At 69.2% G+C, this 26,540-nt stretch overlaps 2 protein-coding genes across 8 annotated transcripts in view; one reads left to right on the forward strand and one right to left on the reverse strand.

Annotated features, from left to right (window-relative positions):
* LSP1 (lymphocyte specific protein 1) overlaps positions 1 to 24,225 on the forward strand; it is a 42,231-nt gene extending 18,006 nt beyond the window's left edge. For 4 of the 7 annotated variants that reach the window (XM_061161298.1, XM_061161275.1, XM_061161293.1 and 1 more), the window contains 10 exons: positions 9,269 to 9,406; positions 12,936 to 13,106; positions 14,681 to 14,876; positions 15,231 to 15,320; positions 15,515 to 15,558; positions 18,324 to 18,405; positions 19,210 to 19,344; positions 19,619 to 19,696; positions 19,840 to 19,942; positions 23,816 to 24,225. In XM_061161298.1, coding sequence (XP_061017281.1) covers positions 9,269 to 9,406; positions 12,936 to 13,106; positions 14,681 to 14,876; positions 15,231 to 15,320; positions 15,515 to 15,558; positions 18,324 to 18,405; positions 19,210 to 19,344; positions 19,619 to 19,696; positions 19,840 to 19,929 — 1,024 coding nt within the window. In that variant the 3' untranslated portion in view covers positions 19,930 to 19,942; positions 23,816 to 24,225. The remainder of the gene's footprint in view (positions 1 to 9,268; positions 9,407 to 12,935; positions 13,107 to 14,680; positions 14,877 to 15,230; positions 15,321 to 15,514; positions 15,559 to 18,323; positions 18,406 to 19,209; positions 19,345 to 19,618; positions 19,697 to 19,839; positions 19,943 to 23,815) is intronic. The other 3 variants (XM_061161285.1, XM_061161281.1, XM_061161301.1) reach the window with 3 other exon arrangements.
* PRR33 (proline rich 33) lies at positions 21,401 to 23,145 on the reverse strand. The gene has a single exon (XM_061120978.1). It carries the CDS (start codon positions 22,847 to 22,849, stop codon positions 21,401 to 21,403), a length of 1,449 nt encoding a protein of 482 aa, XP_060976961.1. The 5' UTR covers positions 22,850 to 23,145.
* Positions 24,226 to 26,540: the final 2,315 nt, after the last annotated feature.

Consider the following 26,540-nt stretch of genomic DNA (forward strand, 5'->3'; position numbering starts at 1 on the left):
CCCAGCCCCATGGGCAGGCGATCAGGGCCGGAGCCCAGAGCGCCGAGGCTGAGGCCAGGCTCCAGCCCTGACCTGCACACCCGCTGGGGTCAGAGCAGCCAGCCAGCGCGCCGGGCACCTGGGGCTGGCACCCCGTCCCCACGGGAGCCTCAGGAGAGCGCGCCGGGCTCCTGGGCCCCAGACGTGGCCGGAGGGGACGCGGCCCCCGGGGGCACCGCCTCGGGCTTGGAGCAGCTTGGTGCAGGGTGGTGGCAGGGGGCTGACCCCCTGCAGGTGAGGGTTCAGGACGAGAACCCTGGGCGGCCTGTGGACTGGCGGGGCAGTGGGGCCCTGGCCACGCACAGCCACTGAGGGGGACGAGACCCCGGCCCTCCCAGGAAGGGGAAGGCACGGGGCCGTGAGGGCTGGCCGCTGCCCACGACCCGCAGGGCAGTTCTCAGCCCGTGGAGGTGAAGCTGCAGCCGGGCGCCGCGTGCCCTGCGGTCCCAGGGCTCCCGTCCTGCTGGGTGACGGGAGCAGGTAGGAGCGGAGAGACAGGCCGGGCAGGGTGGGGGCAGCGGGACCTCCGTGAAGACAGAAGGAGTGAGCGGGAACAGGAGGGGTGGGGGCACAGGGCCGTGAGCAAGAGGACGGGGAGGCCGCAAAGAAGACGGGATGCTCGAGGGGTCCCGGGACCCCCGGGCCAGGCAGTGTGTGTGCCGAGTGCAGGAGGTGGGGGCAACCCTGGCCGCCCGGGAAGAGGGGCAGGGGCAGGCAGGTGAGAGCAGGACGGGAGTGGGGGGACGGATAGGAAAGCCCACCCTGGGGAGGGCGGGGCGGCCAGGGGGCCTCCTGGCCTGGGGTGAGGCTGCCTGGGTGTTGAGTGGGGTCTGTGGAGTTGGGACCCCAGCTGTGTCTCCCCAGGATGCGGGACCCCCAATGAGTCTGCGCCTCAGTGTCCTTGCCTGTGGAGCGGTCACTTTGCCCCCTAATGGGGCCATCCCGGCAGAGCCCCCAGCTCTCAGCGGAGCCCTTGGTGGGCAGAGGACCAGGGCGGGTCCCGCAGGCTGGCAGAGGCTGGCCCCAGGCTCCCGTCTACGTGGATGGAGAGGCTGAGGCTCGGGGAGGTGGGATCTTGCCCCCGCCCAGGGGCACGGGCCATGGGGTCTGCAGGGTCAGAGAACACGCAGTGGGGATGGCAGGGCCAAGTGTGCATTAGGGCCGGTTCGGTGGCAAAGCCCCCTCACGCCCTGAATGATCCACCCCGAGAGGGTCGGGGACGAGGCGCCCTTTGGAGGAGGGGCTGGGGGCCGGGCAGGGGCTCTGGCGGCAGAGACAGTGCGGAGGCATCACCAGAGCGTCCCGCTGCTCCGCGTGCTTGGGGCCCCAGGGCCCTGCGGGGGGGCCGAGCCAGGAGCAGACAGAGGCGGCCCGTGCCAGGCTGTGCCTGCCCCCAAGGTGGGCAGCCGAGTTTAAATGACAGGCAGACCCCTGGACTCTGCCGAGCACGTGAGCCCCTTTAGCATCGACTGCGGGCAGAGTTGCGTGTGGGGGCGTCGGGGAGTGGGAGCTGGACCCGTGGTCCCGTGCAGGAGGAGACGGGAGGGGGTGGCAGAGGCTCCAACCGGTGCCAGCCACCGGTCGCGTGTCCCGGAGCGTGCCAGAGCCTGGCCTCGTGAGCGCTCCGAGGTCTGTGCCAGGCAGTCCCAGCTGGCTTGGGAGCGTCCGGCTCTCCTGGAGGGCTGTCCAGCGCCAGGAGGAGACCGGGCCGGGCCCGGGGCTGCAGCTGGAGCGGCCGCTCGGTGGGGGTGCCGGGCGGGCGGGCGGCCCCCCGGTCCCGTCCCCCGAGGCAGTGTGTAGGCGTGGGGGTGGGCAGGGCGGCTCGCTGGTGTGAAGGGTGGGGCGGGGGCGCCCGGGGAGGTCTCCTGGGCTGCCTCGGCCCCGGTCCAGGCCCCTGCAGCGCTGTGGTCAGTGACTCGGAGGAGCAAGGAGGGACCCAGGCGCGCGGGGCACGGGGCAGAGGAAGGAGCGGCCTCAGCCCCGCCGGGCCACCCCAGCCCAGACGGGCAGGCTGGTGAGAGCAGACGGGGGCAGAGGCGTGGGAGCACCTCGGCACGGAGGCTGGGCACGGACCACATCACGAGAGGTAGGGCGTGCGGCCAGGGGAGGTGACGGGCTGGGTGCCGGGAGCCCAGCCTGGGGGCCAGCCTTGGGCACCGAGGGCAAGCCTGGGGTCCGGAGGCACAGGGCCCGAGTGCCCACTTCCCAGTCTTGGCAGGGTCTTCCAGGGTCACGTGTGGCCAAGCTGTCGGGGTGGGTGAAGCCCCCATAGGGAAGGTCACAGATGCCCCTTGATGGGAGCCTGGGTGCCTGGGGGCCCCGGTTCCCATCAGGACAGGACACCTTCACCATTCGGATGTTCGGGTGGCTGGTGGGGGTCTGCCCGGCCCGCCTGGACAGCTCTAGGGACGGCGGTGTGGTGGGCAGGCCTGACCTGCAGTGCCCCCCACCCGCCAGTGTCAGAGCCTGGATCCCCGGGAGCTCTGTGGGTCCTGGGTCTGGGGTAAAGGGTACGGCAGGAGCCCGAGGTAGCAGGACAGCGGGCAGTGGGTATGGAGGGGGGCTGGGGTCTTGTCCAGAGTCCGGGGCCAGGCACCACCGGCTTGCAGGGGGTGGGCAGCCACCTCCCCAGGAACGGCAAGCAGCTCCAGATGGGGGGCTGCAGTGGGAGCAGGGAGCCCCGGCCACAGGCACAGAGACCCCTCCTGGAGGGGCGAGGACCAGGGAGCAGCCCCCAGGAGGTGCCAGGGCCGTGCGTCCCCCAGGAGGGGTGGGCCTCCCCCTGGGCTCCCGGGAGGATGGGCAGGGAGAGGCGGGGCCTTGGGGGGCGGGGGGTCGCAGCTCCGAGGGCCGCACCCGCCCATCTGCAGGCCCCTTGGCCGCGACCCCCGGTGTGTCTCCCGGGCGGCCACTGTCCATTTGCTGCCCCGCCCTCTCCCAGGGCCTCCTCCCACCACGGCCTCTTGTCCCTCCAGGCTGAGTGCAGACACGGGGGTCCCTCATCCGAGAGGATGCCCCCCTAAATGAAGCTCAGAACAGGGGTCCTCTTCTGAGGCCCTGGAGCCACGCTGTAGAGCCAACATGAGCTTTCCTGCATCCTCTAAGGGCAGGGAGGGCATCTCACCCATCGCTGGGTCCCTAGGACCTGACAAAATAGAGTGCTGGCAAAAGAAGTGGGGAGGGAGACCCTGACAGGCTGGGGGGGTGGGCTGCACTGGCTGAGGGAGGTGATGGAGCAGGTGGCAGATGCTGGAGTGTCGTCTGGAGGTCCCGGCCGGGGCGGGAGGCCAGGGCAGTGCCGGGCGGCTGTGGTCCCCTTACCCACCTTCCCAGGGAGACCACAGGCCCTGCCGCCTCACCCCTCACCGTCTTCAGCTGTAAGCGGGCACTGAGTCTGCTGAGACCTGGGCAGTGGGGCCAGCAGAGACGGCCCAGGTGCCAGTGGGGTGACGGCCTAGAGGAGGCGTGGGGTGGGGACGTGGCCTGCGGGGCCCCTGGGGGCTGGAAGGCTAAGGCAGGGGTGATCCTCCTTGGTCTGCCCGAGGGGCTGGCTGGAAAGTCATGCAGAAGGGGGTCCAAGCCTTCGGGGGCTCCGGGTGGGCAGGCAGCCAGGGGTCCCCCAAGCGAGAGGCCCCCACATGCTGCCCCACTGCTGGAGGATGGGCGGGTGACAGGCAGGGAGGCTCCACCTGGACCCTGAGAGGCAGCGGTGCCGAAGGACAGGGGCCAGTGCCGGGGGGAGGGGGCCAGGGCTGGGGGGAGGGGGCCAGTGCTGGGGGGAGGGGGCCAGTGCCGGGGGGGGGGGGGGGAGGCCAGTGCTGGGGGGGAGGGGCCAGTGCTGGGGGGGCTCTGGACCGGGGGTGCTGAGGGGAACGGGGCCAGTGCTGGGGGATCTCTGGGCTGGGGGGGAGCGGGCCCATCCACAGGCTGCTCTGGCCTGGTCCCCAGGTCGGAGGGCCGTCCGCCCCCTTGAGGCCGGAGCAGCCGTGGTCCTGGGGAGGGCAGGTCGCTTGCTCTCTGTCCCTGGGCCGCCCAAGGGTGCTGTGGAGCCCCTGCAGGGCTGGCCTCTCTCCTGCGAGCTTTGGGCTCCCAGAGGTTGCCGCTGTGCCCCCTCGCCCCCACGCCCAGAGGTGCGGGCTGGGTGCCCTGGAGACGTAGCAGCCCCTCCTGCACCCCCAGTCTGCACCTCTGGGGTGCCATCCTCTCTGTGGTTGTGGGAAAGCTAGTTTGCAAGCTGATGCCCCCTCCTCCATGGAGGCTTCCCAGATGTGACCTGCCCACGGGGCCAAGAGGACGTGGTGCAGGGGGGAGTGTGGGGTGTGCAGCCCAGACCTCTGAGGGCACTGCGGCCTCCTTCTTGCGGACACGGGTCTGCTGCGGTGCCGGCTGTGGGGAGCGAGAGCTGGGCCCGCCTGGCCAGGGCTGACCTCAGTTCTCACCTTGCCAAGCAGGGTCAGCACCCCTTTTCACAGCTGGGGAGCCGGAGGTTGGGCCTGGGGTCTCGCTTTGGGGAGGAGGGCCAGTGAGGCAGAGCTACAGTTCCTCCCCAGGCGGCCTGGGCCCTCCTCACCCCAGGGCGGGCAGCAGCCCCCCTTCCGCATCCCTGTGGCCCCCTCAGTCACACCAGGGATGGCCGCAGGCTCCCCACCTCAGGCCCCTGCCAGCACCCTCCCGTCTCCTGCTTGAAACCCTCGGTCTCCCAGGGCCCACAGCTCAGCCTCTGCGCTCGATCTTGCCCGGGCCACTCGCGGCCCCCCGCCCCTGAGTCTTGCTCCGGGTCTGGCCCCCCGGTGTTGGGGGTACAGCCGTGGGGAGAGTCAGGAAGAGCTGGCACCCCGCACCCCAGCAGAGGGGGCACCCTGAGGCCCCCGGTGGTGGCTGGCGGTGCTGGCTGGGCCTCAGCTGTGGACAGCAGGCCCTGGTGGTGCCCGTGGGGTGGGCGGGGCCAGAGGGCAGCAGGAGGGGCTCTGCCCGCGGTGGCCGGGAGCTGGGTGCCCCCAGCTGGTCGCTCTCCCGGTTCCCCTGGCCGCCGAAGGGGTTACTAATCCTGGGGTGGGCCAGGGCACCCTATCTGCCTCCCTCCCCACTGCCCTATCTCTCCGAGATCCCAGGGACCCTTGGGGGTCAGCGACCCCAGGCTGACCCTCCCGGGCTCCCGCGTGCCCCCTCCGGGGAGCTCCAGGAGCCTGTCCCTTCTCCCTGCAGTCCGCCCGCCAGCTCCCCACCACGTCTGCTCCTTCCCCGAGGCCCAGCTGGGCCTCCTTCCCAAATGCTGGTCCGACACCACCTGCGCTGCCGTGGGCTCACCTGACGCCCGCCCCCAGGGACAAGGGCACCGCCCCCGCAGACACCCCACTCCCCTCCCAGGCCGGGCCACTCAGCTCTCCCGCCCACCCTATCTCTGCTCTTCCCACAGCCTCCGAGGTCCAACTCACAGACCCCTGCTCATCCTCCAGACCCAAGTTCAAGGTCACCTGCTGAGTGTCCCTGAACAGGGGGCGGGGCTGGCCCCGTGGGGTGTCTCCCTGGTCTAAGGCGCCCAGGCGGGCACAGACACACCCAGGAAGGTGCTGCTGGGGGTGGGCCAGGAGGGGCTGGACCCGCGCCAGGACGGTCAGGAGGGTGGGGGCCCGGTTACCCGCCGCTCCGTGCCAGCCCCCCACCAGGGCGGCCGCCCACACCCTGCGCCACCCGCGTGCTCCTGGCTCAGCCCTCCCGCTGCTGCGGCACGGGTGAGTGACGGCCGGCACCCTGGCCCCCGCGGCCCTCCGTGAGCTGCCTTGGTGGGGCCTGCACTGCACCCAGGGAGTCGGGGAGCGCGGGTGCTGCCCAGCCTCCCGCCCCCTCCCGAGCCCCCCGGCTGGGCCCCGTGCAGTCCCCCAGCCTGGAAGTCGGGCCGAGTGGCCTCTGGGTCCTTCCACACTGTCCCTGCACGCGTGGGCTCTGTGGTCACTAGAGGCACCGGCTGCTCTGTGGCGTCCACCGGGGCGAACGAAAGCCTGGGGAAGGGAGATCCTTTCAGGGGACCGGACGCCCTGCTGGTCACAGGCACACGGGCTGACCGTCCCAGGTCCGCAGGACTCCCGCCCGTGGTGTCCAGGGGACAGTGGTCAGGAGGGTGCCCTGCGGGTCTCCAGAGGGAAAAGCCCTCCACGTCGGCCTGGCCCAGCCTGGCCATCCTCCCTCAGGCCCCAGGCCCCCAGCTAAGGCCCTGGTCCTTCCCGGGACTCTGAGTCGAGCTTTAGGCTCTGGGAGATGGGCAGAAGGTGTGGGGGGTTAGGGGGGACAGGAGCTGCCTGCAGGGGGCAGAGCTGAGACGGGACAGAGGCTTGACGCGCCTTCTGGAGCCGCCAGGCAGGCTGGGAGGAGGGCGGTCAGGATGCCGGGGAGACCAGAGCAGGCCTGGCACCGCCGACGCCTTGGTGGAGACCGGGGGGCTGTGGAGGAAGGGGAGGAGGGGCCCCCGAGGCGGTGGACGTGGCCAGCGGGGGCAGCCGCTGGACTTGGGGACCCCCGCTGAGAACGGGGACCCGCAGCTGGCTCACGGGGGCCTGCACATGCTCGTGAGCCTGGAGGGGTGAGGCTGTTCAGTGGAGCGTGACCGGGCTGGGGAGCGGAGCCCCGCTCCGCGGCCCCTGGGGCTGAGCCCTGGGCGCGCCCGGAGCCAGAGCAGACGCAGGAAGGAGATAATTGCGTTTGTGCAGGAACACCAAATCCCTCGCAGCTGCACGCGGGCCGAGCCAGGGCCACGGGCGGCCGCGCCAGCATCCTGACAGCTCCGCTTGGCGTGCCAAGGGGTCTGGGCCGCCGGCCGGGGGCGCCTTCCCAGGCCAGAGGCCCCCACCCCACCCCAGGAGAGCCGCCCCCCTCTCAGTTCCCAGAACGCGGCCCAGCTGCGGAACAGCAAGGGGGTGAGGTCATGGGAGGGGCCCCAGCCCGTGACTCACATCCTGGGGCTGAGGGAGGGGGGCCGGAGGGAGGGGGCCCGCGCCGCGGGTCAGGGCCCGGGGCAGCGCGGCCTCTCCCCCGGCAGGGGCTGTGGGGAGCCCCCCAAGCCCCTACCCCACGTCCCCCACTCTGTCCCCTGCCTGAGGCTGGGGAGTCACGTGCAGACCGCCGGGAGCTGGGCTGACCTTCGGAGGGGCCTCTTCTCAGGAGCGCAGTTCTCAGAAAACATGCCTTGGCCTCGGGCCAGCGCCGTTGTCAGGACGATGGCGGGAAACAGTAAACACGCGCTGGGGCACCCTGGCTGGGCCGGGGGGCCCGGCCGGGCCTGCCACCTGGCCCTCACCTGGTTCCCAGGCCTGGGTCTGCCACATGCAGACCCCCAGTGTGGGGCGCTGAGACCCGCGTGTGACTGTGGGCCTCTGCCCACGTGGGAGAAGGCGCACCCATGTGTGCATGTGTGTGGTGTGTGTGTGGCAGGGAGGCCCGTCTTGCTGGCGGGCCTGGGACCAGCGTTGGGCGCAGGCTGCGTGGGGCCTGGTGGCCGGGACACACGGTCCGACTGTGGGTGAGCAGTCTGCGTGGTCTCTGCGCTTAGCTGTGCCGGCGAAGGGTCCCCGAGGCTCGGGGAGGGGGCTGGAGTTACAGCCTGAGAGAGGCCCCACCTGGGCACACTCACCCCCCACCGGGGCCCACGCGTACACACTCAGCCCCACACGAACACGCCGTGGGCGTGTGTGCACACAGCAGAGAGGGGGCCCGTGGCTGGTCTCGCCCCTCCGAGAAGCCCCCCGCCCCGGGTGCCTCCAGGAGACAGCTGTGGACACCTCTCCACCCCACGGCGGGGGGCCTGGTCCCACTTCCCGGCCCTGCTCGCCTCCCACCGTTGGCCTGGGGGGCTGTGGGTGCTCACAGGAGGGTGGACCCCCAGACCCCGGGTCCCCCCATCCTCAGGATCACCCAGGCTCTTCCCCCCTAGACAGGACATGGCCCCCAGCCCCCGCCGAGGGCCTGGAGCGGGAAGCTGGCTCCATCGGCAGTGTGATGGGGCCAGGTGTGGGGGATTAGGGGCTCCCTGGAGCTCGGGGGGGAGTCAGAGGCACTTCTGAGGCGCGGGGGTGGACGGGCGGGGGGCGCCGAGGTCTGAGCGGGAGGCTGGGTTTGCACGGCTGGGGTCCCCTGCGGCTGCCGCGGGGGGGAGTGGGCCTGGAGCTGGGGCTGTGGAGGGGCCTGGCTTTTGTCTAGGAAGCTCCGGGGAGACCTAGGAGAGATTAGATCATGTGTTGGCAGGCCTGCCGAGACCACAGAGCCGGCCCACCCTGGCCAGGGGACGGGGCTCTGAAGGAGCGGGCTGTGGGGTCAGGCGGGGGACACAGCAGGAAGGCGCTGAGACCCCGGTTCTGGAGACCCGGGACCCTCCTCTCCGGCTCCAGGGGAGCCGGGGCAGGCAGGCTGGCCGGGACCTGTGGTGCACGCTGGGTGCCAGCAACTCGAGAGCTACTGGGCCAGGGCTGGGGTGGCCAGGCCCCGGGACCCGGGCTCAGGCCTCCTTGTGTAGCCTGGGTGAGGGACCTTGGGAATGCTGGGGGTCAGCAGGCCTGCGGGAGGAAGCTCCCCGGGGCCCGGCTCCACATGGGCCTCAGTTTCTCGTGGACAGCGCGGTCTGGAGTGAGCCCACATGGGGTTCTGGGTTGGAGGGTGGCTCTGGGGGAGCTGAGGGCTCAGGCCCTGGCTGAAGGCAGCCCCTCCCAGGTCCTTTAATGGGGCCTCTGTCTCCCAATGCCTTTTACTCTCGGGGTGGGGGTCAGGCAGGAATGATCGCCCCCTGCCCAAGACAGTCTCCTGAGGGGCTGGGCTGCCTCTGGCCTGACCCCCACCCAGGCTACCAGTGCCCGACAGCCACGTGACTCGGGGAGAAGGAGGGACAGCAGCTCTCCGCACCTCTGCCGGAGGTGAGGTGCCCACCAGGCCCTGCCTGGAGCCAGAGCTGCGCTGGCCAGTGTCCGGCTGCGATGAGGGCCAGGGAGCCGGGCTGCTGGCAGGGGCAGAGGGTCTGGCCCCATCCCTGGGGCTCCCCAGGCCCATCTGACTGTGAGCCCCTCGTCACTAGGAGGCACGTGGACATCCAGAGGCCAGCTCCACTGGCCGAAGGCACCTTCCTGACCCTCTCTCCTGGTCTCTGCTTTAGAAACGGGGAAACTGAGGCCTCGAGGGTCCCCAGCTGGCCTGCTGGGGTGGGAGGTGGGGGCGTGGGCCCCGAGGTGACCCCTTCTCATGTCCCCAGGCTCGCCGCTCAGTGGAGTGTGGAGGATGAGGAGGAGGCCGTCCGCGAGCGGCGCCGGCGGGAGAGGGAGCAGCAGCTTCGGGCTCAAGACGAAGACGAAGGAAGCCCATCCCCAGAGCAGTCGGAGCAGGAGAAGCTGTGAGCCCCCCTCGCCAGCTCACCCGTCCCGCACCGCACTGCTGGGCAGAGGGGGCCCCGGGCTGGAGGCCACAGAGCAGAGGGGATGAGGAGGCAGGGGCAGGGCCTTCCTGGAACCCGGGCACGGTGGGGATGTCTTCAGGGTGAGGGTCACTGCAGCGCTGGGGGCCAGAGAACTCTGCTGGACCCCCTCCAGCCCCTCCTGGAGGGGCCCCCTCCCCTCCAGCCTCCTGGGGCCCTGACTCAGCCCCGTCCCCCTGCACAGTCCCCCTGCTTGGACCGATTCTGAGCGCAGCTGTGGGGCCCTGGGCCCCAAGCCCCCGGCCCCGCTCCTCAGAGCCAGTGACTCACGGAGGCCACGTCCAACTTGGCGGCTGAGGCCGGCTCGTCCCCTCCCGGGGCCCGGGAGGCCGCTGTGGCTGGGCTGGGCTGTTTTTCCAATAATGCCCCCCCCTCCTCCTGGCCCTGTTTTGTTCCATTTTCTCTGAGTCAGCAGCTCTGGGTGGGGTGGTGTGCTGTAGCGGTCAAGGCCCTTCGAGCCAGGTCCACATCCTAGCAGGCAGAGACCACCGCGGCCGGGGCCCGGCCTGAAGCAGGGTGCAGGGTGCGGGGCTCACCCCACTGCCCAGGGAAGGAGCCTGGTGCCGGCCCCTGCTGCCTCAGCTGGGGGAGCAGAGGGGGCTCCTCACCCACACTTGGGGACCACAGGCTGAGGGGGGAGGCTCGGCCCAGCACTTGAGGAGCCCTAAACTGATGGGGAAGACCCAGCCCAGCACTTGGGGACCCCAGACTGAGGGAGGAGGCTCAGCCCAGCACTTGCGGAGCCCCAGACTGAGGGGGGAGGCTCAGCCCAGCACTTGGGGAGCCCCAGACTGAGGGGGGAGGCTCAGCCCAGCACTTGGGGAGCCCCAGACTAATGGGGAAGACCCAGCCCAGCACTTGGGGACCCCAGACTGAGGGAGGAGGCTCAGCCCAGCACTTGGGGAGCCCCAGACTAATGGGGAAGACCCAGCCCAGCACTTGGGGACCCCAGACTGAGGGGGGAGGCTCAGCCCAGCACTTGGGGAGCCCCAGACTAATGGGGGAGGCTCAGCCCAGCACTTGGGGAGCCCCAGACTAATGGGGGAGGCTCAGCCCAGCACTTGGGGAGCACCAGACTAATGGGGGAGGCTCAGCCCAGCACTTGGGGAGCACCAGACTAATGGGGGAGGCTCAGCCCAGCACTTGGGGACCCCAGACTAATGGGGGAGGCTCAGCCCAGCACTTGGGGAGCCCCAGACTAATGGGGGAGGCTCAGCCCAGCACTTGGGGACCCCAGACTGAGGGGGAAGGCTCAGCCCAGCACTTGGGGAGCACCAGACTAATGGGGGAGGCTCAGCCCAGCACTTGGGGACCCCAGACTGAGGAGGAAGGCTCAGCCCAGCACTTGGGGAGCACGAGACTAATGGGGGAGGCTCAGCCCAGCACTTGGGGAGCCCCAGACTGAGGGGGGAGGCTCAGCCCAGCACTTGGGGAGCCCCAGACTGAGGGGGGAGGCTCAGCCCAGCACTTGGGGAGCCCCAGACTAATGGGGGAGGCTCAGCCCAGCACTTGGGGAGCCCCAGACTAATGGGGGAGGCTCAGCCCAGCACTTGGGGAGCACCAGACTAATGGGGGAGGCTCAGCCCAGCACTTGGGGACCCCAGACTAATGGGGGAGGCTCAGCCCAGCACTTGGGGAGCCCCAGACTAATGGGGGAGGCTCAGCCCAGCACTTGGGGACCCCAGACTGAGGGGGAAGGCTCAGCCCAGCACTTGGGGAGCCCCAGACTAATGGGGGAGGCTCAGCCCAGCACTTGGGGACCCCAGACTGAGGAGGAAGGCTCAGCCCAGCACTTGGGGAGCACGAGACTAATGGGGGAGGCTCAGCCCAGCACTTGGGGAGCACCAGACTGAGGGGGGAGGCCTGGCCCAGCACTTGGGGAGCACCAGACTGAGGGGGGAGGCTCAGCCCAGCACTTGGGGAGTCCCAGACTAATGGGGGAGGCTCAGCCCAGCACTTGCGGAGCCCCAGACTAATGGGGGAGGCTCAGCCCAGCACTTGGGGAGCCCCAGACTAATGGGGGAGGCCCAGCCCAGCACTTGGGGACCCCAGACTGAGGGGGAGGCTCAGCCCAGCACTTGGGGAGCCCCAGACTAATGGGGGAGGCTCAGCCCAGCACTTGGGGAGCCCCAGACTAATGGGGGAGGCTTAGCCCAGCACTTGGGGACCCCAGACTGAGGGGGAAGGCTCAGCCCAGCACTTGGGGAGCCCCAGACTAATGGGGGAGGCTCAGCCCAGCACTTGGGGACCCCAGACTGAGGAGGAAGGCTCAGCCCAGCACTTGGGGAACACCAGACTAATGGGGGAGGCTCAGCCCAGCACTTGGGGAGCCCCAGACTGAGGGGGGAGGCCTGGCCCAGCACTTGGGGAGCACCAGACTGAGGGGGGAGGCTCAGACCAGCACTTGGGGACCCCAGACTGATGGAGGAGGCTCAGCCCAGCACTTGGGGACCCCAGACTGAGGGAGGAGCCTCGGCCCAGCACTTGGGGAGCCTCAGACTGAGGGGGGAGGCTCAGCCCAGCACTTGGGGAGCCCCAGACTGAGGGGGGAGGCTCAGCCCAGCACTTGGGGAGCCCCAGACTAATGGGGGAGGCTCAGCCCAGCACTTGGGGACCCCAGACTGAGGAGGAAGGCTCAGCCCAGCACTTGGGGAACACCAGACTAATGGGGGAGGCTCAGCCCAGCACTTGGGGAGCGCCAGACTGAGGGGGGAGGCCTGGCCCAGCACTTGGGGAGCACCAGACTGAGGGGGGAGGCTCAGCCCAGCACTTGGGGACCCCAGACTGATGGAGGAGGCTCAGCCCAGCACTTGGGGACCCCAGACTGAGGGAGGAGCCTCGGCCCAGCACTTGGGGAGCCTCAGACTGAGGGGGGAGGCTCAGCCCAGCACTTGGGGAGCCCCAGACTGAGGGGGGAGGCTCAGCCCAGCACTTGGGGAGCACCAGACTAATGGGGGAGGCTCAGCCCAGCACTTGGGGAGCCCCAGACTGAGGGGGGAGGCTCAGCCCAGCACTTGGGGAGCCCCAGACTAATGGGGGAGGCCCAGCCCAGCACTTGGGGACCCCAGACTGAGGGGGAGGCTCAGCCCAGCACTTGGGGAGACCCAGACTAATGGGGGAGGCTCAGCCCAGCACTTGGGGAGCCCCAGACTAATGGGGGAGGCTCAGCCCAGCACTTGGGGAGCACCAGACCAATGGGGGAGGCTCGGCCCAGCACTTGGGGAGCCCTAGACTGAGGAGAAAGACTCAGCTCAGAAGCTGGGGAGGCCTAGACTGAGGGGGAGGAACACCCCAGCACTTGGGGAGCCCCAGACTGATGGGGGAGACCCAGCCCAGCAGTGGAGTGCTGCGTCTGTGCAGACCGGGGTCTCCCATGCTTGGCACCCAGGGTCTGAGAGCCCCCGGCCCCACCTCCAGCCTGGCCCTGAGACCCTGCCTGCTCTTCCAGCCTCAGCCCGAAGCCCTCAGAGGCCCCTGAACTGGACGAGGATGAGGGCTTTGGCGACTGGTCCCAGAAGCCGGAGCAGCAGCGGCAGCAGCACTGGGGTGCTGGGGAGACCACGGATGCGGGGGACCCCCCTGGGGGCGAGAGTCCGGAGGGGACGCAGGAGGACGACAGGCAAGTGGAGGTCACAGCCTGGGGGTGGCGGGCTCCCTCCAGCCCCCTAACCCGTGTCCGGGCCACGCCCTCTGTGCCCCTCCCCAGCAGCCCCCCAAAACGCCCTTGCGGCCGTGGGGGCAGGAGGAGGAAGAGAACGAGACGGGGGCGGCAGGCGGGGCTCGCTCCGGGCTCCCAGGGCCCCGGCCCGTCCAGACCAGCTGCGGCCCGCTCAGCACGTGTGCAGCCCGCTGACGTCAGGGAGGCCCCGCGCCCCCGGGCCCCTTCCTCCCCGGGGGCGGCGCGCGCTGTTCCCACGGAGGGGAGCAGGTATTTCCAGATGTGCGGCCTCGAGGCGGCCTGGGGGACAAGCTTTCCAGATGCGCAGCCGCTGAGCTGGGGCTGGTGGGGGGAGGGGGCCTTGCCCCCACCCGCCTCGGGGGGCTCTCAGCCGGGCTCCAGGCCCTCGGCCGTGGTCAGGGCCCAGATGGGCTCGGGAGCGCTGTGCTTGGGGCCCTGGCCCCCTCCCCAGGCCATCTACGGTCCCCCCACCCCGAGGTCCCCAAGCAGCCCGAGCTCTCACTAAGACCCCTCCCGTCCCTCTGTCAACCCTAGTCCTCCTGCAAGCAGCCCCCACACCCAGAGCCGGCCGGGCCCTGGTCCTGCTGTGGCCCTTCGGCCAGGACCCCCTCCAGGCCTCAGTTCCCCGCGGTCTCTGGGGGCCGGGTGCACCCTGCATTGCTGAGCTGGGGCGGGGGGCAGCAGGGAGGCCCCTCTCCTCTGGTCGGAGTGGCCGCCGAGCTGGCTCCCTTTGTCCCCGGCGGCCTGGCCCGCCAGCAGGGGGCACTGTGGCTCTTCCGCGGACCCTCCTGGGCGCCAGGCCTCCCTGCCCCCCGCACCTGCCTGGCCGCCCGCAGCCGGGGCTGAATGGGCCTCTGTGAGGCTGCTGCTGGCTCCGACCCCGGCACACCTTGGGTGGTGGGTCTGGGTCTTGGCTGGCACGAACACCAAGGGGCCTGAAATCATGGAAAATGCGAGAATTTCCCATCTTCTTCTCCAGGTTCAGTCCCGCTCAAATGCAGGCCTGCACAGGCTGCCAGCGGCCGGCCTCCCCTGCCCCCAGCCAGCCGTGTCCGGCCCGCTCCTCTGGGCTGTGGTCCCGGCTGTGACCCCAGTTCTTGCCTTGTCTCCCACTGCACTAGCTCCCAAACCCCCCTCAGCCCCCTCCTCAGGCCTACTGGACGCCCAGGCCTGTCGCCCCTACACGGATCGGGCAGGAACAGGGGCCCCGCCTAGGCCAACCAGGCAGACACTGACAAGCAGGACACGGGCCCGGCCTGGGGCCTGGGAGTAGCCTCAGTGAGCCGGTGGCCCTCTGTCCACGGGGCAGTGGGCACTGGTCACCATGGGGCAGACGCTGAGGTCCTTGGCCTCACTTCCCCAAAGATGCTGGGGTCTTGGGATTCCTTGGCACTCAGCTGGTCTGAGGGCCCCAACTTACAGACGGGGAAACCAAGGCTCAGACCTGGGGAGGCCCTCAAAGCAAACCATCAGATGACCTTTGACTGATCGGATTGCCTCCCTCACGACCACAGGCCCCACCAGCGCACCTCTGGGACCCAGGGTGCCGACGAGCTGAGCCCAGCTGAGGTCCGTCTGGAGGAGCTGCATCTGAGCCCTGACTTGGAGCCCCGGGAGGGGCTGGCCGCAGAGGCCCCAGAGCCCAGCGGGTCCGAGGAGCCCGTGCAGGGCAGCCCAGGGCTGGTGGGGACCGAGGAGGCAGAGGTGCAGGTGCGGGGGCTCCCCACAGGTCTGGGTGGCACTCCAGCCCTGGGCTGGCTCTTTCTCTGCTACCTGCAGGCCCTGTGGGCCTCATGGGACCGGCCCAGAGGGAGCCGTCACCCCCACCTGCAGACAGTAGCCCCTGCAGCCCCCAAGGGCAGTGAGGCTGGTGACCGAGGCATGGAACAGCATGTTCCCAGACTCACCAGCTCCCGCGACAGAGAATTCAGAACCAGAGCACGTCAGGCAGGAGAGGAGCCGAGGAGGCCCAGGGAGGGGCAGCGTCCGCTGGGGCCCTGGGGGGGGCAGGAGGGGGACGAGGGGACAGTGGTCCAACCCTAACCCCAGACATTCTGCTCCCAGCACCAGAGCTGCCGACAGCCCAGGACACCCAGCCCCCTGGTCTTGGAGGGGACCGAAGTGGGCTCGCCTCCCCTGAGCCCCAGCACCAAAGTAGGTTCCGCCCCATGCCTTGTCCTCTTTCCTGCATGGGCTGCTGCCTGTGTGCCGTGCGGCGCTTGGCAGGGCCTGGGATGGGCATGAGCTGGGCCGTGGGACGGGGGGTGGGGCACGGGGTGCAGCTGTGGGGCGGGGGCTCTGGGCCTCGCTCCGGCTTTCGAGGCTCCATCTCCGCCTGCCCTCCACAGCTCAGCGACAGAACCGAGTCCCTGAACCGCTCCATTAAGAAGAGGTATGTCTGGCTGCTTCCCAGGCAGGACCCAGGGTTCTCCAGGGGAAGGCAGGACCCAGGGTTCTCCAGGGGAAGGCAGGGCCTAGGTTCTCCAGGGGAAGCAGGACCCAGGGTTCTCCAGGGGAAGCAGGGCCCAGGTTCTCCAGAGAAAGCAGGGCCCTGGTTCTCCAGAGAAAGCAGGGCCCTGGTTCTCCAGGGGAGGCAGGACCCAGGTTCTCCAGAGAAAGCAGGGCCCTGGTTCTCCAGAGGAAGCAGGGCCCTGGTTCTCCAGGGGAAGCAGGGCCCTGGTTCTCCAGGGGAAGCAGGGCCCTGGTTCTCCAGGGGAAGCAGGACCCAGGGTTCTCCAGGGGAAGCAGGGCCCAGGGTCTCCAGAGAAAGCAGGGCCCTGGTTCTCCAGAGAAAGCAGGGCCCTGGTTCTCCAGGGGAAGCAGGGCCCAGGTTCTCCAGAGAAAGCAGGGCCCTGGTTCTCCAGAGAAAGCAGGGCCCAGGTTCTCCAGGGGAAGCAGGACCCAGGTTCTCCAGGGGAGGCAGGGCCCAGGGTTCTCCAGGGGAGGCAGGGCCCAGGGTTCTCCAGGGGAGGCAGGACCCAGGGTTCTCCAGGGGAAGGCAGGACCCAGGGTTCTCCACGGGAAGGCAGGACCCAGGTTCTCCAGGGGAAGCAGGGCCCAGGTTCTCCAGGGGAAGGCAGGACCCAGGGTTCTCCAGGGGAAGGCAGGACCCAGGTTCTCAAGGGGAAGCAGGACCCAGGGTTCTCCAGGGGAATGTAGGGCCCAGGTTCTCCAGGGGAATGTAGGGCCCAGGTTCTCCAGGGGAATGTAGGGCCCAGGTTCTCCATGGGAAGCAGGGCCCAGGTTCTCCAGGGGAATGTAGGGCCCAGGTTCTCCAGGGGAATGTAGGGCCCAGGTTCTCCAGGGGAAGGCAGGGCCCAGGTTCTCCAGGGGAAGGCAGGGCCCAGGTTCTCCAGGGGAAGCAGGGCCCGGGGTTCTCCAGGGGAAGGCAGGACCCAGGGTTCTCCAGGGGAGGCAGGGCCCAGGGTTCTCCAGGGGAAGCAGGGCCCAGGTTCTCCAGGGGAAGCAGGGCCCAGGTTCCCCAGGGGAGGCAGGGCCCAGGGTTCTCCAGGGGAGGCAGGGCCCAGGGTTCTCCAGGGGAGGCAGGGCCCAGGTTCCCCAGGGGAGGCAGGACCCAGGGTTCTCCAGGGGAAGCAGGGCCCAGGTTCTTCAAGGGGAAGCAGGGCCCAGGTTCTCCAGGGGAAGGCAGGACCCAGGGTTCTCCAGGGGAGGCAGGACCCAGGGTTCTCCAGGGGAGGCAGGGCCCAGGTTCCCCAGGGGAGGCAGGACCCAGGGTTCTCCGGGGGAAGCAGGGCCCAGGTTCTTCAAGGGAAGACAGGACCCAGTGTTCTTCAAGGGGAAGCAGGACCCAGGGTTCTCCAAGGGAGGCAGGGCCCAGGTTCTCCAGGGGAAGCAGGACCCAGGGTTCTCCAGGGGAAGCAGGGCCCAGGTTCTTCAAGGGGAAGCAGGGCCCAGGTTCTCCAGGGGAAGGCAGGACCCAGGGTTCTCCAGGGGAGGCAGGACCCAGGGTTCTCCAGGGGAGGCAGGGCCCAGGTTCCCCAGGGGAGGCAGGACCCAGGGTTCTCCAGGGGAAGCAGGGCCCAGGTTCTTCAAGGGGAAGCAGGGCCCAGGTTCTCCAGGGGAAGGCAGGACCCAGGGTTCTCCAGGGGAGGCAGGACCCAGGGTTCTCCAGGGGAGGCAGGGCCCAGGTTCCCCAGGGGAGGCAGGACCCAGGGTTCTCCAGGGGAAGCAGGGCCCAGGTTCTTCAAGGGGAAGCAGGGCCCAGGTTCTCCAGGGGAAGGCAGGACCCAGGGTTCTCCAGGGGAGGCAGGACCCAGGGTTCTCCAGGGGAAGCAGGGCCCAGGTTCCCCAGGGGAGGCAGGACCCAGGGTTCTCCAGGGGAAGCAGGGCCCAGGTTCTCCAGGGGAAGCAGGGCCCAGGTTCTTCAAGGGAAGACAGGACCCAGTGTTCTTCAAGGGGAAGCAGGACCCAGGGTTCTCCAGGGGAGGCAGGGCCCAGGTTCCCCAGGGGAGGCAGGACCCAGGGTTCTCCAGGGGAAGCAGGGCCCAGGTTCTCCAGGGGAAGCAGGGCCCAGGTTCTTCAAGGGAAGACAGGACCCAGTGTTCTTCAAGGGGAAGCAGGACCCAGGGTTCTCCAGGGGAGGCAGGGCCCAGGTTCTCCAGGGGAAGCAGGACCCAGGGTTCTCCAGGGGAAGCAGGGCCCAGGTTCTTCAAGGGGAAGCAGGGCCCAGGTTCTCCAGGGGAAGGCAGGACCCAGGGTTCCCCAGGGGAGGCAGGACCCAGGGTTCTCCAGGGGAGGCAGGGCCCAGGTTCTCCAGGGGAGGCAGGACCCAGGGTTCTCCAGGGGAGGCAGGACCCAGGGTTCTCCAGGGGAGGCAGGGCCCAGGTTCCCCAGGGGAGGCAGGACCCAGGGTTCTCCAGGGGAAGCAGGGCCCAGGTTCTTCAAGGGGAAGCAGGGCCCAGGTTCTCCAGGGGAAGGCAGGACCCAGGGTTCTCCAGGGGAGGCAGGACCCAGGGTTCTCCAGGGGAGGCAGGGCCCAGGTTCCCCAGGGGAGGCAGGACCCAGGGTTCTCCGGGGGAAGACTGAAGAGGGGGCCCAGGAGGTGGAGATCTGGGGCCCGAGAGACCTGTGGCGGGTGCTCAGGGTGAGGCCAGAAGCTGAGGGTGGGGCCCTGGGCCAAGACCCTTCTCTCCCCAGTAACAGTGTGAAGAGGTCCCAGCCGGCCCTGCCCATCTCCAAGATTGATGAGCGGCTGGAGCAGTACACCCAGGCCGTTGAGGTGGGCACAGGTGCCCTCACTTTCTGCGGGGTGCTTTGTCCCTTCGTGTGCCCTTTCCTTCATCCAACCAGTGTCCCTCCACTGATCCTACTGCCCTCAGCCAACTAACACCCTTTTATTCAACTAACCTTCTATTCGACCAACACTACTGCACCCTTCCACATTCTTCCATCTCGCCCTTTATCCATCCAACCACGGTTCCTCCGTCGATCCTACCCCCACCCCGCATCCAACTAGCACATTGTTTATTCAGCTCTCTTCCATCCAACCTACACCCCTCCTTGCAATCAACACCCCTTTATCCAACCAATGACCCTCCAGCCAACCAATACCACTCTGTCCAGCCAACATCCTTCCATCCAACCAACACTTCTCTATTCAAGCGATGGCCTTCTATCCAAGCAACACTTCTTTGTTTAACCAATGTTCCTCTATCCAACCAACACCTCTCCATCCGACCAATGTCCATCCTCTAATTCCACATCCCTCTATCCGACTAACACCCTTTTATCCAACTAACACCCTTCCATACAATCTGCACCCCTCCATCCAACCAATACCCTTCTAACCAGTACCCCTCCATTTAGCCAGTGTCTTTCCACCCAATATTTCTTTGTTCAATGTATGTTCCTCTATGCAACCAACGCCATTCACCCCGACCCACACCTCCATACAACCAGCGCCCTTTCACCCAACTAACTCCTGTCCACCCAACCGTCACTCCATCCAAGGCCCTTCCGTTCAAGCTCTGCTCCTCCAACCCCGTGCCCGAGCAGAGCGAGGATGGCCCTGTCTCCTCTGCAGACCGCGGGCCGGACCCCCAAGCTCACCCGCCAGCCCTCCATCGAGCTGCCCAGCATGGCTGTGGCGAGCACTAAGAGCCGCTGGGAGACGGGAGAGGTGCAGGCTCAGTCGGCCGCCAAGTCCGCCCCCTGCAAGGTAGGCGTCCCTCCTGGGGCGGGGCCGGGCCCCTAGGCACAGGAAGCGCGGGCCATCCGGGCTGAAGTGTGGGCCGCAGGGCCCGTGGTCGCAGGGCTGGTCCCGGGGGAGGGCTGGGGGGCGGCTTCCGGGCCTCGTCCGTGGGCGCTCCCCGCAAGGAGGCACGCGAGCCGGCCCTGCGGCCCTGGACTTGCGGGGCCGGCGGCAGCCGTGCCCGGGGCTCCCAGCTCCCCCTGTGGGGGCCCCCTGTGACGCGGCTTCCCTCTGCCCCCAGGATATTGTGGCCGGAGACATGAGCAGGCGGGATCTCTGGGAGCAGAAGGGAGGCCCCAAGACTTCGTCCACGGTCAAGGTGCGTCTGAACGCGGCTAACGCCGGGGGCAGGTCGAGCGGGTGGGCGGGGAGCGCGGCTCCTCGGCGCCACTGGGAGGCCTTCCCCGCGGCCGGCGTTGTCTCCCTCCGCGGCGCTCACCTTGACCCCGGGCTTCCCGGCAGAGCACCCCGTCTGGGAAGAGGTACAAGTTTGTGGCCACCGGACATGGAAAGTATGAGAAGGTGCTTGTGGACGAGGGCCCGGCGCCCTAGGCCCATCCGCCTGGTGAGTCCGCAGCAGCGGCCCGCGTGCGATGTGTTGTGTGTGAAATTTGCCGCCCTGGGCGCCGGTGGCCGGGGCCAGGAGGAGGCTCGTGAGGGCGGAGTGCCCGGCTCAGGGCGGGCCGGAGCCTGCCCCTCTGGCCCCCTTGCCCACCCCCATCCTTCTGGGGTCCTGCCCCGCCCCCGGCAAAGCTCGGACTCCCTCCTGGGAGGAGCCACGATGCCCCGTCTGCGCCGCTGGGGCAGGGGAGGCCTTCCCGGGCACTGTAGGGCGATCGTGGCCAGAAGCGGAGTCCTGGGGCTCGGCCCCGCCCGTCAGTGGGCGGAGGGTCTCGGAGGGCCCTCCCTCTGGTCCCCGCGGGAGCTGCTCCTGTGGCTACCGCGCGCCCCATCGCCTGGTGGAGGCAGAAAGCCGACGGCGGCGTGGTCATGCACACTTTTATTAGTGGCCTGGGTCCCAGGATCCATGTACAGCACCCGGCACGTCCCCCTGCCAACCGCCTCCTTCCCTCCTGAGTCCTGCCCGCCACACGTCCGTGTTTCTCTCCCACTGCTGGTCAGAGCCCCAGCGCTGGTCCTGAGTCAGACCCCGTCTGAGGGCACAGTGGGGGCCCCCTTCCCCACCTGTCCAGGCCTTGCCTGGACCTTGCCCACTGGGCCAGGCTGTTCTCCACCAGTCTCCTCATCCAGCCTCAGAGGCTGAGACAGCCCCTCCCACCCCGTCTCATCAGCAAGTGCCCCCGGAGCTTGGCCCTCAGTCCAGGGGGAGCAAAAGCCACAACAAAGGGCAGCAGTGAGGGGCTGGCTCACCACCCCCACCCCGGCCTCAGCCTGCTCCCAGCGCTGGCCAGGGCCCCATCCTCGGGCGGCACGGCAGTCCCGCCGCCAGGGAAGCCCACGCAGGCGACCCCGCCCGAGCCCCCAGCCACTACCCGCCCCCACGGAGACACAAGTCTCCCCTGCTTTCTCGGCAGAAGGGAGCAGCCCCAGAGTCCTCCTTGTCCTGGCACATGTGAGGACTCTCGACCCAGAGCTCCCGGGATTCACCCTGGCCCTGCTTCCTGGAGCCGGGCAGACCCTCCCGAGCACCACGGCCCCTCCAGCCCCGCGGGTGACCGCCCCCTGCAGCCCCTGCCCCAAGCCCCGTGCAGATGCCCAGGCTGGCCCTGCCCTGCGAGGCTACTCAGACAACCCTGACCTCGAGGCGGCCTCCTGAACTGTCTGCCTCCCCAGAGGTTCACCCCCAAAGCCCCCACACTCAGACCTCTCTCTGCCCCTCCGCACCGTCCAAACCCGCCTCCTGGCTACCCGCTTCTTCCCGCCGTGCTGCTTCCTGCTCCCATCTGCCCCAGCGCCCCTCCAGACCCCAGGCCGCCAGGCTCCCCTCTTGAACGGTTTCAGTTTCCCAGCTGGACACTCAGCCCCTCTCGTCCACCCCACGGCCCTGGGGTCTCCCAGCCATTCAGTGGAGCCCCCAGCCGGCCGCCGTCCGGTTGAAGTTCTTGGGCTGGGGGTTCAGGACCAGGACCGGGGAGGTCACGGGAGGGGGTCGGGCGGCCACCTCCTGCAGCTTGCGGGCGTTGAAGCGAGGCCGATAAAGGAAAGGCAGGCGACTGAGGCCGGCCAGGGTAGGTGCCCCGGCTCCGGGCCCCGCCTGGCCGCCGCGGGACGCGGCCACCGACATGCGGTAGAGCACCGCATCCCACATCTTGGAGGCCCGGGAGGCGGGGGGCCGGGGCGCCGGGCTGGCGAGGGCACTCCCGCCCTGGCCCACCTGCCCCGGGCTGGGCTCCGGCCCCGGGAACTGGGGCTCCTCCGGCTCCTCCAGCAGCTGCTGCTTCAGGCGCGTCCAGCCGCTGAGCTGGGACCTGGCTGCGGCTCTGGGGGCCAGGCAGGGCTGGGGGCCTGCCGAAGGGGTGGGGGGCGAGGCGCCGCGGGGGCTGGAGACTCTCTCGGCCTCAGCAGGGCCAGCCGCGGGGGGCTCCTCCAGGCGCCCAGCTTCGGGGGTCCCAGAGGCTGGCCTGAAAGGCGAGGGCCCTGGCGAATGGTAGGTGGGGGCGACGGGCACCACCACCCGGGTGCCAGCCTCCCTGGGCACCGAGGCCTGCAGGCCAGGGGGAGGCCTGGGCACTGGGGATGCCGCAGGCCGGGGGCTGGCCGCCTGCGTCCCAGTGGGCAGTGGGCGGATGTGGGCCACAGGGATCAGGGGCTGAGCCCCGGGAGGGCGGGGGGCCGTGTACTGATCCTGGGGGGCTGCCGGGGGGGGCTCGGGGGTCCCGGCCTGTGGCGATGGCGCCAGCCGGACTTGCACTTGGCTGACGTGGCGGCCCCTCGCTGCAGGGGCCGGGACCTGGGCGAAGCCGCTGGGGCACCAGGCGAGCTCCGGGGCTGGGGCTGCGAGCTGGGGGCCCGTGGCCCTGAAGTGGGAAGCCAGGCTCCTGCGCTGGGCAAGGCTGAAGGAGAACGTGGACCTCTGTGTGGGGGAGGCCACGTGGTGGATGACAGGTGTCGGGGGGCAACGGGGCGTGGCAGCTACAGCCTGCAGGGCCTCAGCCGGACGCGGGGCCTCTATGGGACGCGGGGCCTCTGCTGGACGCGGGGCCTCTGTGGGACGCAGGGCTTCAGCCGGATGCGGGGCCTCTGCTGGACGCGGGGCCTCTGTGGGACGTGGGCTCGGGGCCTCCTGGTCGTGGCTGGCCTCGCTCACGGGGGACAGGGAGGTGCGGAAAGCCCCGGGTTGGGCGGTGGGCCCGCCCCCGCCCATCCTCTTCCGGGCCGCCTTCCTCAGCAGCTTTTGCAGGCGCAGGTTGTCTTTTCCCGGCTTGGGCAACAGAGGTGGTGGAGGTCCGGGATGCCCCGGGCGACACGGCCCAGCCGTCCCCGGGGCCACGGAGGCGGCCGAGATGAGCATGGCTGCTCCCTGGGGTGGGAAGGAGGCGGCGGTGAGCCGAGCCCTCTGCCCGCAGGTCCCGTCCCTGAGGGGGGCACACGGCCCCCTTGTCTGCAGGGGGGCCCCCAGGTGCTCTGCTCCCTGAGGCCAGGTGCACTCAGGGCAGGAATGTTGGCAGCATTGATCAAGGGGGTGTCCCCGACATCACCCCCAGACTAGAAGTGAGCCCACCGCGGCCCGAGGTGCCTGGTGGGAGGCAGCAGGAGCCGGGCTGGGAGACCCACGGGCAGGCGCCAAGCGGGGGCACGTGCTGGGCCGGCCGCCCACAGAGGCAGGAGGGGCGGCCGCCCGCAAACGTGAGGGCCGCCTTGCTGTCGCCGGGCCAACCACAGGCGCGTCCGCTGCGAGCCGCGGCGAGGTGGCGGCCAGCGGCCAGGGAGGCAGGGGCAGCGTCCCGAGAGGTCGGCTGGCTGGGCGGAGGCGGGAGCCGCTCCCTCCGAGCTCCGGCTAAACGGGACGTTCCCACAGGCCTCCCGGCGGGCTGGTCCCGGCCAAGCCGCCCACCCCGCTTTGTGGGCGCCACGTGCTCGCAGGGACGTTGACGGATGGCGGCCGGGCAGAGCGGGGGCTGCGGGCTGGAAAGGAGGGAGGCCAGGGCTGCGGCCGTGGGGCCGCTCCGTCAGGCAGGAGCTGGGGGGCCCAGGAGGGGCCCAGGAGGGGGTCTGCTCCCGGCTGCTGCCCGCGACCGGAGGACCGGGACCTCCTCGGGAAGGGCGGGGTGCCCAGGCCAAGTCCCTCCACTCTGAGCCCTGAGCAGGGTCCAGGTGGCAGCGTCGGGAGCCAGCCTCCAGGCTGCAGGGGGACCAGGGAGGCTGCTCCTGGCGGCCGGAGGGGTTGGATGGAGCCGGGTGGCCCCCGGAGAGGGGCAGCGGCCCTCCTGGGACTGCGCCTGACGCCGCCCTCCCCCCACCTCCCCGTGTGTTTCAGCTTTCCCAGGAGCAGGGCACAGGCCAGCAGCACGTCCTGCCTCCGAGTCTGCACGCCCAGGGGAGAACCTGGCCAGATCCGCCCTCACGCCCCCCGAACCCGACCTTGCCGAAGAAGCTGCTTCTCACACCTGCTCTCGCCCCGCAACCCTGGCAGCTCTTGCTTCGGGGCCTGCCAACCTCGCCCTCCAATGTGGCGCTCACTGCCCCCACAGTTCCGGGAGGAGAGGAACTCCGGCTGTTGGTTGGTAAAGGGACCCTCTCCAGAGAAGCCACAAGCTCCCAGGGAAGGCGCCGTCAGTGCTGGGAGCGGCCACGTGCCGGAGTCTCCAGGTCAAGAGCCACAACCCCTGCCCTGCCTGCACTGTCCCCCCGCCCCCCGCTGTCCAGTAAAGCTCCCATGTGTCTCCACGTGCCGGCTCTCTGGGGCTCGCTGACGGGGCAGGGACGAAGCGCGGGGGTCTGGAAGGGCCATCGGCCCTGCCCAGTGGTGGGGTCCGAGCCTCTGCAGGTCCTGTCCTGCCCAGTGGCCTTCTGTGCGTGAGGCTCTGGGGTCTGAGGGGCGTGGTGGCCACAGTCAGGGTGCACACGGGCTCAGTCCTCCTCTGGGACATCTGTGGCACTCGCCCCCCAAAGTCTGCAGCCCCCGAGACTGTGTACACGTCACTCTGTGCCCCTAAGCTGTGCGTTCTCTGAGGACGAGACCTTCCTTAGGGTCATCCTCATACTGGTACCCAGGAGATTTGGTGGATGTGTGGATGATGGATGATGGATGATGGATGATGGACGGAGGGTTAAGATCCATGGACAGATGGAGGGATGGATGGATAGGTGGATGGAAGGATGGAGGAAGGAATGGTTGGAAGGAGGGTTAAGGCTGATGGACAGATGGAGGGATGGGGAAGGGAGGGAGAGGTAGGTGGATGGATGAGGGGATAAGGTTTGTGGACAGATGGATAGAAGGAGGGAGGGAGGGAGAGGTAGGTGGATGGATGGATGGATGGATGGATGAAGGGATAAGGTTTATGGACAGATGGATAGAAGGAGGGAGGGAGAATGGATGGAGGGAGGGAGGAAAGTATAGATGGATAGATGGATGAAGGGATGGATGGATGGATAGATGGGTGGAGGGACGGGTGGATGGATGAAGAGGTGGATGGATGGATGGATGGATGAAGAGATGGATGGATGGATGGATGGATGGGGAGGGAGGGAGGGAGAGGTAGGTGGATGGATGAATGGATGGAGGGAGGAATGGATGGGTAGATGGGGAGGGAGGGAGGGATGGCTAGGCAGATGGACGGATGGATGGATGGATGGATGGATGGAGGGACAAGGTTGATGGACAGATGGATAGAAGGAGGGAGGGATGGGTAGGCGGATGGACTGGTGTGGAAACAGCAAGAGAGGTGAGGCCCCCTTGGGTGACAGATTTGCACCGCGTGCACGGACAGGCCTGTGGCAGGGGCAGGCTGGGGCTGTCCTTCCAGCCCGTGTGCGCCCCCCCGGCCTGCGACCCCCTGCACTGCGGGGCCCTGCTGCCCTCCATGTCAGGGGAGCCCCTTCGATGAGCAGGCCCCCAGGTCCTCTGGTACCCCAGGCCTGGGTCTGCTCAGAGCCCACTTTCTGAGGCCTCCTGAAGGGGAGCAGGAGTACGGGCGGGCCGGGGGTGTTAGAGCCTGGGCACGGCACACACGGTCTGTCACCCGTGGCCCCTCCACGGGGGCGTCCAGGGCTGTGCCCGCCAGCTGGGGGCATCTCCTAGGGAAGGAGGGCTTCTTGTCCACCGACCGGATGGGACGTTAGCTGAGGGCCACAGGCAGAGGCAGCCCCTGGGCCTCTGGGCAGCGAGCGGAGCCCCGAGGGCCGAGGGGTGGACGGGGCTGGGCAAAAGAAGCAGCCGGTCACTCAGCCCGCACCCAGCCCAGCCCCTCTCGGGGTCCTGGCCTCGGGGAAAGGACTCCAGGGCCTGTTTCCTCTGCTGCGGCAGCATTAAGTCCCCGCCTTGCAGAACCTGGGGTCAGGGCCTGCCCACCACAGAGGTCGAGAGGCTCGGGGGCCACTGCCTGGGCTCTGGCGCTCTGCCCTCCGTCTTGACTGCCTCAGTGCCCCCCACCCCCAGGCAGCCCCTGACCCCCAGCTACGGGCGCAGATGCCAGCCCCACACAGCGCAAACCAGCGACCCACTGTGGAGCCCGCAGAAGTGCTCAGGGTGTGTGGGGGTGGCCACCCAGGCTGGGACGGGCTCACCCCACAGTGCTGCGTCAGCGGCTTCTATCTGGGGCCTGGCAGAGCCTGAGCCCGCGGGCTGGGCCGACTGGGAGCTCAGACCGGTGCTGGAGTGGGCGCCCAGGTCAGCTCAGGGCTGCCAGGCGCAGTTCAAGGTCTCTGGGCCCCGCCACCCCCAACCATGCACACGCGGGGCCCCCTGCCCTCCCCCGTCCCCTGGGCATCAACCCTGCAGGAACCTGAGGGGGTGCCCCCCCCCCCAGCCTCCTCCTGCTCCGTGGCTCAGCTCAGCTTTGCAGGCTTGAGAAGCCCACCCCAGCTCACCGCACTCTGTCCCCAGGCCAAGGCCCTGCCCCATCAGCCCTCAAACTCTTCCTGGGGCTCAGGTCATTCCCTTGCTGCAGCCTCGGGCTGGGCCGCCCGGTCCGTGCCTCCAGCCCAGATCCCCAGGCCTGGGGGGACCCAGCCCTGCCCCCTGCTCCCAGCCCAGGCTGGCA

This window comes from Dama dama, chromosome 2, assembly GCF_033118175.1.
Source record: "Dama dama isolate Ldn47 chromosome 2, ASM3311817v1, whole genome shotgun sequence".
In the NCBI taxonomy this organism is placed as follows: domain Eukaryota; kingdom Metazoa; phylum Chordata; class Mammalia; order Artiodactyla; family Cervidae; genus Dama; species Dama dama.